This window comes from Protobothrops mucrosquamatus, unplaced genomic scaffold, assembly GCF_001527695.2.
Source record: "Protobothrops mucrosquamatus isolate PMUCROS unplaced genomic scaffold, P.Mucros_1.0 scaffold776, whole genome shotgun sequence".
Classification (NCBI taxonomy): domain Eukaryota; kingdom Metazoa; phylum Chordata; class Lepidosauria; order Squamata; family Viperidae; genus Protobothrops; species Protobothrops mucrosquamatus.
The window spans coordinates 241,063-254,046 of record NW_015387044.1 but is presented as its reverse complement, the minus strand read 5'-3'; the positions used below and the strand labels follow the sequence as shown (position 1 = coordinate 254,046).

Here is a 12,984-nt window from a genome sequence, read left to right as displayed (position 1 = left end):
CAAATTATTAAATTAAATTAAATTAAATGTGGCTTCGGAGCCGCGGGTTGCCGACTCGTGGCCTAGAGTGACTTGTCTGCAAGAAGGTTGGCTATATAAATTTGACAAATAAATAAAAATGAAAGATTAATCTGTCTATCATTGGGGTTTTTAAAATTCAGAATGCTGCTGAAGATATTTTGGTTCTGATTAAGCAAATGATATGAATTAGTGTATTCTAAGCCAATATCCAGTTTTACAATAAGAGTTGGAGATTGTAACAAATTTATCAGAACAAATAGCTAATATTGTGTTGAGTCAATTGTTTCTTTATCTGCCTACAGTTGAAAACTTTTTAATGGAACGGGTTAGCAAATATTTAGTATTTATTTTATAGATAAGAAGAGTTGTCTACTGCATAATTTAGATTAACAATCATAAATATATTGACATGACACTGATTTTGTGTAGGATCATTGATCATCAGAGACAGACAGATCTTTTAATTAAGTAGTACAAATCTACTTAAAAAATATATCCAGGTGATTAATCAACACAGTTGGCTATGTTTAGGCTGTGTGTAACAAAAACAATTAAGTTACAGATGATTTTTACAAAATTGCCTGAATCTAAGTTGAATCCAAACCATATGGAAATTAACATTTTAGAACTCCTACCAGATTCAGCCTAATTTTGTGGTGTAGAAATCTTGTTGGTATGACTAAAATTTGGGCATGGGTAATTCAGTTTCTTTCTTGTCCCACATATTTTCCAATCCATTGTTTCACTCCGCTAACAAAATATCCTCTACTCTGATAGCTGATCTTTCCACTGACAAAACTTTATTGGGCAAAAGCGAATTTTATCTGGTAGAAGTAAGTCAGGACATGACCTTAGCTAGTTCAGATCCAAAACAATCACTCATTAGTAAATTACTGTATTCTGAATAATTGTATTTCAGATTATTGTTTGAAGTAAATACACAAAGTAAGGTTTTCATAGCTACTTAAAGAAAATCAATGTCTAATTTTAACAATTTTTATTATGAGGTGGGAAGTACTAATATGATGCACAAATGTTTGATTACTAGCAATTAAATGTGGAAAATATATATTTAATTACATGACTATGCCATAATCAAAAGTTACTACTCATGATGACTGGGGTTGACAGTTTGTCCTTGGACATACAGAGGCAGAGGGGGGTTATTTTGGGGTTGATGCATTTCATATCTTATAAACCACCCAGAGTTATTTATGTGAGCAGCTATATAAATTATTTAAATGAATAATTCTAAACAGTTATTTAAAAATAAAGGGGAAAAGCTAATTTCAGTAAGATTATAGTGTCCTCTGAATAACACTGCAATAAAAGCTGGTGAATGTATTGCACATTGTAAAACATAGATGACATTTGAACTTATAATGAATAATATAGACAGCAATAACTCTGAGTTCAAATGTCATCTTATATTTTTACAATGTGTAGTATATTGAACTGAAACCTATATCCATTACCTATTACATCCTTATGCTAAAAGCAAAACATTCATAGTACTAAATAAATAATGTGGAAATATTATCTAATTTAATATAAAAAAGCTCAAGTTTATTTTTAATGGATTTTTATTTTCTATCTTGTCTTTTTTAATCATTTTACTTTTTTCACATTGTATTACATATCATATATTAAAAGAACCCACGGTTTCTCAGAAGAAGGAATATGAAATATGAATTCAGACTCTAATACTCAATTATTAATCATTGCTATTTATTATTTTAAACTTTGCAGATGCTTTATCATTTTAATATATATAAATGTATAAAAATGTTCTGAATACTTTTTATATTAAATATATATATAACTGATACTTTGTTCTATATCCCCTATTTGGCATAATTATCTGCAAATAAAAATTGCACAATATATTATAGAAGGGATTGGAAGTACTGACAACATCGAAATCAGACTGAACATTTGTTCAAAGCAGTTTCCTTCAAGTATGTTTACCCTTAAATTAGGTTGGTTGCAAGGATACTTATGATCATCATCACTGGCTCTTTATTGTATTACTTTAAAGTGCTACACTGAAAATTTAACTTTGCCTTTTGTATTTTGGACTTGATTTTCTTGTATCCTATTCAGAAACCACTAGAAAAATTATAAATATTATAAAATAAATACAGATAGTTCTTGTTTAATATCCACTTGTTCAGAGACTGAAGTTATGAAGTGCTAAATGAGGACAATTTACAATGGGTCATTGTAGTTGTAGCCATCATGGCACTCCCCAGAGTCACTTGATTTCCATTTGTAACCTTCACTGTCAGCTTCCAACAAACAAAGTTAATAAGGAAGATGGCTGGTAGTTGCATAGAATGATTATATGACTCCGTGGTAGGATTCAAATATATGAACAACTGGTTCTCTGTGTAGATGCCACTTCCGGAAGTCCATTCTGGGCCTGGGCACCAAAAAGTAGCTACCAGTTCTGCCAAAGTGGTGCAAACTGGCTGAATCCTACCCCTGATATGACTGCAGGAGCCTGTAACAGTGTGGAATTTGCCTAATGATAGCAACTGAGACTACCAGAATAGTTGTCGTGACATTGTGCATTACAACTGTAAAGCTTAGCAACAGAATTTCCAGTCCCAATCATAGTCAGTGAGGACCACCTATATGTGCATGTGTGTGTGATGTGTGCTTCTATACATATACATACACACACACACACACACACACACACACACATATAGAAATAAGACATTCACTCAAACTGTACTTATACTTTTCAGCAATGAGATTAATGGAACTAGCATGACAATTTTATAGTTTCATACAGAGAATATACATCTACACTAGCTATCAAGATTTTTTTAAAAAATGCTACAACCTGGAATGGAGACGTCTTTCTGTGATCCTGCAAAGCTATTGTCATAAAGAGTAAACAATATTAAACTAGCAATGACCTTGTATACTATGGGCACAGAACAGTTAGTATAACTACAGGATAGATAATCATTATATTTGGTATGGCATATTAACACTATATTTGTGCTATAACATACATGTGCAAATATGCTCCACAATACCGACTTTCAAAATATGGAAGAATACATACCATCATCTGCATCCGTAACATTGAAAATAAGTATAGTAGAGCCTGGAGGTAAGTTCTCCATCAAAGTGGTGCTATAGGAAGCCATGCTGAATATTGGTGAATTATCATTTACATCTAGTATGTTAAAATAAACTCTGTTAATGGTGGATTGCCCACCTCCATCTTTTGCACAAACTGTAAGGACATAATACCGCTGTACTTCATAGTCCAACATGCAGGTTAAGTTAAAAACGCCAGTAACTGGATTCAAAAAAAATGTCCCATCGCCATCATCTTCACTCATAATGTATGTGATTTCTCCATTTATGCCTGAATCTTCATCAGTAGCTAATATAGCTGCTACTAAAGAACCTAAATGAAAAATGGGAGAAGGGGAAGACAGAAAAAGAAAACAATAGGAAAAAAATGGGATTAGAGCTTCTACCATTTTAGATCAACAACACCTCAAGTGAATGGAAACTACAAAACGTTACTATTGTCCTACAGCTTCATTTCCTGTGCTATATCCCATGATGTTTGAAGTGATGGCTTGAAATAAGCAGGAAGAAACTATTTGAAGTAGAAAGGAATCAGCAAAAATGCTTGGTTTATTTTCTCACAGATGCCTCTTCTTCAAAACAAAATGCTTTTTGTAAATGGGAAGATTTTGTTAATACAAAACCAAAAAAACCCAATCATTATAATGCATTGCATCAGAGTTATGGGCACAGATGACCAAAGCATCCCGAGGTTTATTTCAAGATCACTTGACCCTTAATATGCAATGTCACTGAGGGGCAGAAGAAGACAAATTTAATGTAAAAGAACATTTAGTTTTGAGATAACCCAACCTGGGGAAACAATAGCTTTTCCTGAAGCCGAATAATAGTCTTTTGAAAAATATATTTCGAAATTGGCTATGACCCTATTGGCAAAAAGTTCTTTTTGGGAATTTACACAGTTTCTTTAAAATAGAACATACTGGGTTTTTTTATTGCAGCCTTCTTATATAATGAGGGGTTATACAATATCTGTGGCTGTCACTGTGCTTCCTGCCTTTGAATTTCTTTCTTTTCTTGAAGTTAAGGATTAAATTGTACTACCGACAAAATATAGGTCTCTTTGGTATGTTATTATTGTAGTAAAAAATAATAGGATGAATTTGGTTAAATTTACTTCCTGCTCTCTCATAAAGCCAGGTAATACAGATACCTTAGCTTAGATGTTCAAGAATACAATTACTACATCTGTATCACACTATCCATATTTACATCATCTGTTTATCTATCTATCTATCTATCTATCTATCTATCTATCTATCTATCTATCTATCTATCTATCTATCTATCTATCTATCCATCATCTATCTATCATCTATCTATGTATCATCTATCTGTCTATCTCATTTTAACATTCAAAAATTATTCATCTACTTCAATTAATCAAAATAGTTGCATTAATTTCATATTTCAAATTAAGTATTCAGTTTACCTGGAGTGGTATCTTCTGCTATATCAAAAGAATACCATAGTTTGGAGAACTTAGGTGTATGATCATTAACATCACTAACAGTAATGTTGATTCTCATATCTGAAGATTGTAGACCATCATCAGCACGAACGAGCAAAGAATATTTGGAACGGCGTTCTCGATCCAACCGCTTGGTAGCTATCAATTCACCTGATTCTGGATCAATATGAAAACTATCTTCTGCACCACTGATGATGGTGTAAGTTACCAAAGCATTTGCACCCTGAAAAATAAATAAATAAAAACTAAAATGAGATACGTTTCATTAAATCTTCAGTAAACAACTAAGTTATAAATTTTACATTAAAACAGACATATTTAAAAATGCAAAACAAGGCTTTCTAGCCCGTGAATCATCAAAGTATTTCTTGATAAAGAACCATAGCCTGAAACATGTCAAGGATACTTTGGGATCATATTAGTAGATATTTCATCCCTGACCTGGCAACAAAATGGATAGAAGGCACTTTGAAGAGGCGCTATGTTATACAGTGAAACAGATCCTGTGATATAGTACTATTAGTGCAAAAATTTTGTGTCACTAAGCCTAGGTCCAACTCATGGTCTATTTGATTCTTGGATGCCTGGAATTTTCTCAGGAAAACTCCTGAGTATATGCAAAGTACAGTATGTCAAAAAGTATGTACAACAACGGGAAAACCTCTTGCAACTACATGCAAAAAACAAGAATTTTTAAATGTAAGATTTGCCATTTGAGATTTGTATGCAACTGAAAATGTATTTTGTTCCATATCATTATGAACAAAACGTTGATGCTGCTCTGCTTTTCTGCTTTTCCAGGAATTTATTTCACAATATAAAGCAAAAACTCATATGCTGTGCTTGAGTAGAGTTTATCATGACACAATCATACCTAACTATTGGAATCTTTTCTCTTGATTTCACAAGGCTCTTCTCATTTTATACCCAATCCGTGACAGAAACAGATAAAGATAATATCAAGAATACCAGTATAAAAGATAATATTTTCACCCTTTAGGTAACATTGTTTCACCAAAACTTTCAAGTGTAAGGCTGCCTGAGATGATAATAAATCATAAGCTCCTGATTTTATATGGATCTTAGAATTTCATGCTAGGACTTGGCAGGACTTTCACAGACTTAGTTAAATAAGTAAGAAACAAGCATTAAGCCAAATGAACTAGAAAATGGCCAATGTGAAGGTGAAGCTCCTACCTATATTAATAGTAATTTAACCCCATTGCCCCTTCATGGATTACTGCCCTGTCGTGGCGAAGGAACTTGCGTAACTCAACGAAGCTATGAGATATGCCATGCAGGGCCACCCAAGATGGACAGGTCATAGCAGAGAGTTCTGACAAAATGTGATCCACTGGAGAAGGAAATGGCAACCCACTTCAGTATCTTTGCCATGAAAACCCCATGGGCAGTACCAAAAGGCAAAAACATTGACGGTGGAAGATGAGCCCCTCAGGTCGGAAGGTGTCCAATATGCTACTGGAGAAGAGCAGAGAGCTAGTACTAGTAGCTCCAGAAAGAGTGAAGTGACTGGGCCAAAGCCGAAAGGATGCTCAGTTGTGGATGCATCTGGTGGTGAAAGGAAAGTCCGATGCTGTAAAGATCTTTTCTCCATAGGAACCTGGAATGTAAGATTCATGAACCAAGGCAAGCTGGACGTGGTCAAACAAGAGATGACAAGACTGAATATCGTCATCTTAGGAATCAGTGAACTAAAATGGACAGGAATGGGTGAATTTAATTCAGAGGACCATCAGGTATACTACTGTGGGCAAGAATCCCTCAGAAGAAATGGAGTAGCCTTCATAGTCAATAAAAGAGTAGGAAAAGCAATACTGGGATACAATCCCCAAAATGACAGAATGATCTCAGTGTGAATCGAAGGCAAACCATTCAGTATCACAGTAGTCCAAGTCTATGCTTCAACCACTGGTGCTGAAGAGGATGAAATTGATCGGTTCTATGAAGCCCTACAGCACCTTATAGAATCAACACCAAAAAATGATATCCTTATCATCATGGGAGATTGGAATGCTAAAGTAGGAAGCCAAAAAATAACCGGAATAACAGGCAAGTTTGGCCTTGGAGTATAAAATTAAGCAGGGCACAGGCTGATAGAATTTTGTCAAGAGAATACGATAGTCATAGCAAACACTCTTTTCCAACAACACAAGAGACGGCTCTACACATGGACATCACCAGACAGTCAACACAGAAATCAGATTGACTATGTGCTCTGCAGCCAAAGATGGAGAAGCTCTATACAGTCAGTAAAAATAAGACCAGGAGCTGACTGTGGCTCAGATCATGAGCTTCCTGTTGCAAAATTTAGGCTTAAATTGAAGAAAGTAGGGAAAAACACTAGGCCACTCAGATATGAACTAAATCATATCCCTGATGAATATACAATAGAGGTGACAAATAGATTTAAGGAATTAGATCTGATAGACAGAGTGCCTGAAGAACTATGGACGGAGGTTCTCAACATTGTACAAGAGGTAGCAACTAAAACCATCCAAAAGAAAAAGAAATGCAAGAAAGCAAAATGGCTGTCTGAGGAAGTTTTGCAAATAGCTGAGGAAAGAAGGGAAGCGAAAGGCAAGGGAGAAAGAGAAAGATACACCCAATTGAATGCAGAATTCCAGAGAATAGATAAAAGAGATAAGAATGCCCTCTTAAATGAACAAAGAAATAGTGCAAAGAAATAGAAGAAAGCAATAGAATATGGAGAAACAGAGATCTCTTCAAGAAAATTGGAGATATGAAGGGAACATTTCATGCAAAGATGGGCATGATAAAGGACCAAAATGGCAGGGATCTAACAGAGGCATTAAGAAGAGGTGGCAAAATTACACAGAAGAACTATACAAGAACGACTTTAGCGTCCCCAGATAACCATGATAGGGTGGTCACTGACTTCAAGCCAGACATCCTAGAATGTGAAATGAAATGGGTCTTAGGAAATCTGAGTAACAACAAAGCTAGTGGAGGTGACAGTATTCCAGCTGAGCTATTCAAAATCTTAAAAGACGATGTAAAAGTGCTACACTCAATTTGCCAGCAAATTTGGAAAACTCAACAGTGGCCACAGGATTGGAAAAGATCAGTTTACATTCCAATTCCAAAGAAAGGCAATGCCAAAGAATGTTCAAACTATCACACCATTGCACTCATTTCACATGCAAGTAAAGTTATGCTTATAATCCTACAAGCTAGACTCCAGCAGTATGTGGATCAAGAACTTCCAGAAGTACAGGCAGGATTTCGAAGAGGCAGAGGAACTAGAGATCAAATTGCCAACATACGCTGGATCATGGAGAAAGCTAGGGAGATAATAATAATAATAATAATAATAATAATAATAATAATAATAATAATAATAATAATAATAATAATAATAATAATAATAATAATAATAATAATAATAATAGTAAAGTTGGAAGGGACCTTGGAGGTCATCTAGTCCAGGGCTTTTCAACCTTTTCACCCATTGTACCACTTTTAGGATATGGAAACATCCGAGTACCACCAGTCACCTAGCAAGGTGTCAAAAACTTGATGACCCCCCCACAAAAGAAAAAAGTGATAAAGTACAGGTAGTCCTCGACTTACAACAGTTCGCTTAGTGACTGTTCGAAGTTACAATGGCACTGAAAAAAGTGCTCCCCAAGCCACAGCCGAGCAAGACACCGGCCTGTCCGCCCGGCTGCGCTCTTCCTCCTGTCCGAGGTTTTCATTGTTGTGAGCATTTCTGTTGATTGGCAGCGGGGGTGGGGTGGGGGGTGTTTGGTTTTTATTCCCCCCGTCTGCAGGTTTTGGTCACTTCACATGACTCTGGGACACTGTGACCATCATAAATATCAATCAGTTGCCAAGCATCTGAATGTAAATCACAAGACCCTGGAGATGCTGCAACATTCCAGCTGATCGTTGCTTCTTCTGGGCTCAGCAGAAGAACCAGGATGAGCGCCGAGCTCTAGCTGGATCTGAGCCCTGACAGACACAAAGAAGCACTGATCCTGGCACTTCCACTGCGCCCTGACAGCCCTACAGCTCCAGCCGTCTCTCGCTCGGGCTTGTGCGGTACTGCCACCGGTTCAGTTCATTCCCCTCCCCCGCTACCACTTTTCTAGGATGGTCACGTACCACCTGCCAGGTGCCAATGTACCACATGTGGTACCCATACCACTGGTTGAAAAGTCCTGATCTAATCCAACCCCCTGCTCAGGCAGGAAACCCTATACCATTTCGGACAAATGGCTATCCAGTCTCTTCTTAAAAACTTCCAGTGTTGGAGCATTCACTGCTTCTGGAGGCAGGTTGTTCCACTGGTTAATTGTTCTAACTGTCAGGAAGTTTCTCCTTAGTTCTAGGTTGCTTCTCTCCTTGCTTAGTTATCATTCATTGCTTCTTGTCCTGCCTTCAGGTGCTTTGGAAAATAGCTTGACTCCCTCTTCTTTGTGGCAGCCCCTGAGATATTGGAACACTGCTATCATGTCCCCCCCTTGTCCTTCTCTTCATTAAACTAGACATACCCAATTCCAGCAGCCGTTCCTTATATGCTTTAGCCTCCAGTCCCCTAATCATCTTTGTTGCTCTTCTCTGTACTCTTTCTAGAGTCTCAACATCTTTTTTACATCACGGTGACCAAAACTGGATGCAGTATTCCAAGTGTGGCCTTACCGAGGCATTGTAAAGTGGTATTAACACTTCACGTGATCTTGATTCTATTCCTCTGTTAATGCAGCCTAGCACTGTGTTGGCCTTTTTGTCAGCTGCAGCACACTGCTGGCTCACATTTAGGTGATTGTCCACTAGGACTCTGAGGTCCCTCTCACAGTTACTACTATTGAGCAAGGTACCCCCTATACTATACCTGTGCATTTGGTTTTTCTTGCCTAAATGTAGAATCTTGCTTTTTTCACCATTGAATTTCATTTTGTTAGATAGTGCCCACTGTTCAAGTCTGTCCAGATACTTCTGTATCTTAAGCCTGTCTTCTGGAGTGCTGGCTATTCATGCCAGCTTGGTGTTGTCTGCAAATTTGATGAGTTCCCCATCTATCCCCTTGTCCAAATCATTGATGAAGATGTTGAAGAGCACTGGCCCAGAACAGAGCCCTGGGGCACCGCACTACACACTTCCCTCCATGTAGATGTGGTTCCATTGAGGACTACACGCTGAGTATGGCCAGTCAGCCAGCTACGGATCCATCTGGTAGTGATGCTGTCTACCCTACATTTTTCTATCTTGTCAAGTAGTAGATTGTGATCTACTTTATCAAATGCCTTACTGAAGTCCAAGTAAATTATGTCCACAGCATTTCTCTGATCCACTAATTTTGTCACTTGGTCAAAGAATGCAATAAGATTTGTCTGGCATGATCTATTTTTGACAAACCCATGTTGGCTTTTAGTAATGACTTTGTTTGCCTCTAGGTGTTCGCTGATTCATTGTTTGATTATCTTTTCCAGGATCTTCCCAGGTATTGAGATCAGGCTGATAGGTCTGTAATTTCCTGGGTCCATTTTTTTTCCTTTTTTTGTAGATGGGAACTACATCAGCTCTTTTCCAGTCCTCTGGTAGTTCCCCTGTGCTCCAAGATCTTTGCAAAATATAATACAGTGGTTCTGAAATCACATCTGCCAGTTCATTGAGAACCTTGGGGTATAATCCATCTGGTCCTTGAACTCGTCTAGGCTGGACAGATGCTCACTTACCATTTTCTTGCCTATCTTAACTTGTGTTTCTATTCTGTTTTTTATGGCACCATTTTTGACAGGTTGGTCTGTTTTTTCCCTTTGTGTAAAGACAGATGCAAAAAACGAGTTAAATAGTTCTGCTTTTTCCCTGTTGCTTGTCACCTTCTTGCCACTCTCACCCACTAATGGACCAATCATTTCCTTCACTTTTTTCTTGTTTTTTACATGTTGAAAGAAGCTTTTTTTGTTATTTTTGACTTTGGTCGCAAGCCTTAGTTCATTTTGAGCTTCGGCTTTCCTCACTTCATCTTTGGAGGCTCGGGCTTTTTGCTGATATTCTGACTTAGTTATGTGCCCTTCTTTCCACTTTCTATACTTGTCCTTTTTATCTTTCAATTTGTCAGTGAGTTCTTTATGCAGCCATGCTGGTTTCTTTTGAGAGCTGTTATTTTTCCTCTTTGTTGGTATTGTGCTAGACTGGGCTTTTATTATCTCATTTTTCAAAATTTCCCAAGCTTCTTGAGTTGTTTTCCCTTTGAGGATTCTCATCCATGGAATCCTTCCCAAGCCCTCTCTAAGTTTATTGAAATTAGCTCTCTTGAAGTCCAAAACTCTAGTTTGACTGTGTTCTATTGCTTGTGCTTCCATAATGTTGAATTCCAATATTGCATGATCACTTCCTCCCAGGGTTCCTATGGCTTCAACACCTTCTATCATTTCATCTATGTTAGTGAGAATTAGATCCAAAATGGCTAATCCCCTAGTTCCCTTCTCTACTTTTTGGGAGACAAAGTTGTCTGCTAGGTTTGCCAAGAACCTGTTTGATCTTCCACTTGGTGCAGAGTTTGTCTCCCAGTTGATGTCAGGGTAGTTAAAGTCCCCCATTACTACTGTGATTTGCTTCCTACATACCTTAGTTAGCTGACTAGCAAAAAGTTCATCTATTTCCTCTGTTTGGTTGGGTGGCCTGTAGTATACACCTATGGCAATATCATTTTTTCACCTTTTATATTGACCCAAATGCATTCAAGACAGTTTTCATCATAGTGGTGCTCTATTTCTGTAGAGATGTAGTTATTTCTTATATAGAGAGCGACTCCACCTACTCTTTTATTTGGTCTGTTTCTTTTCAATAATTTAAATCCCTCTAACTGTGTGTTCCATGTGTGGGTTTCATCCCACCATGTTTCCGTAATGGCAACAATATCATATCTGCCCTCATTAACTTGAATTTCTAGTTCACCCTGTTTGCTGTTCATACTCTGTGCATTGGTGTACAGACATTTGAGTCCTTTATGACTGGCCCTGTGTTAACTTTCTACATAACCTGTGTGGTGCCTGAGTTCTCCTATTGTCTTACCACCTATTTGGTTAGTGCACTTTGTGTGGCACTCGCTATTAGAGGCCTGATTTTGCTTGACAGCATGGTTGGTATTCTTGTCCACACACACATTTATGTTACATGCACTGATAGCCCTATAATTTTTAGATTGCCGGGGACAGGGTTGTTCTGTATTAATTAACTCACTGTCCCCACTGTTTAGTTTAAATTTTCAGAAAAACATCTATTTCTGCTTCATTGACTATGCTAAAGCTTTTGATTGTGTGGATCACAACAAATTGTGGCAAGTTCTTAAAGAGATGGGAGTACCAGATCATCTTATTTGTCTCTTGAGAAACCTATATGTGGGTCAAGAAGCAACAGTGAGAACTGGACATGGAACCACTGATTGGTTCAAAATTGGGAAAGGAGTCCGGCAAGGCTGTATTCTGTCGCCCTGCCTATTTAACTTATATGCAGAGCACATCATGAGAAAGGCAGGGCTAGATGAATCAAAAGTTGGAATTAAGATTGTCGGGAGAAATATCAACAACCTAAGATATGCAGATGATACCACTCTAACGGCAGAAAGTGAAGAGGAACTAAAGAGCCTCTTGATGCGGGTGAAGAAGAAGAGTGCAAAAGTTGGCTTGAAACTCAACATTAAGAAAACCAAGATCATGGCATCCGGTCTCTCAATTCCTTGTAAATAGATGGGGAAGAAATGGAGATAGTGACAGATTTTATTCTCTTGGGCTCTAAGAGCACCGCAGATGGGGATTGCAGCCAAGAAATTAAAAGACGCTTGCTCCTGGGGAGGAAAGCTATGGCAAATCTAGACAGCATACTAAAAAACAGAGACATCACCCTGCCAACAAAAGTACGTATAGTCAAGGCCATGGTTTTCCCAGTTGCAATGTATGGCTGTGAAAGTTGGACCATAAGAAAGGCTGAGCACCAAAGAATTGAGGTCTTTGAACTATGGTGCTGGAGAAGACTCCTGCGAGTCCCTTGGACTGCAAGGTGCTCAAACCGGTCAGTTCTAGAGGAGATCAACCCTGACTGCTCTTTAGAAGGCCAGATCCTGAAGTTGAAACTCAAATACTTTGGCCACCTAATGAGAAGGAAGGACTCACTGGAGAAGAGCCTAATGCTGGGAAAGATTGAGGGCAATAAAAGAAGGGGACGACAGAGAATGAGGTGGCTGGATGGAGTCACTGAAGCAGTAGGCGTGAGCTTAAATGGACCCCAGAAGATGGTAGAGGACAGGAAGGCCTGGAGGAACGCTGCCCATGGGGTCGCGATGGGTCGGACATGATTTCGCAACTAACAACAACAAAAACCTCATTGCT

General features: G+C 37.9%; 1 protein-coding gene across 1 annotated transcript in view; it reads right to left on the bottom strand.

Annotated features, from left to right (window-relative positions):
- The window catches only part of FAT4 (FAT atypical cadherin 4), a 133,759-nt gene that overhangs the window by 53,462 nt on the left and 67,313 nt on the right, over positions 1-12,984 (bottom strand). The window contains exons 3-4 of the mRNA XM_029284629.1: positions 4,571-4,832; positions 3,101-3,451 (exon numbers count right to left, since the gene is read on the bottom strand). Coding sequence (XP_029140462.1) covers positions 3,101-3,451; positions 4,571-4,832 — 613 coding nt within the window. The remainder of the gene's footprint in view (positions 1-3,100; positions 3,452-4,570; positions 4,833-12,984) is intronic.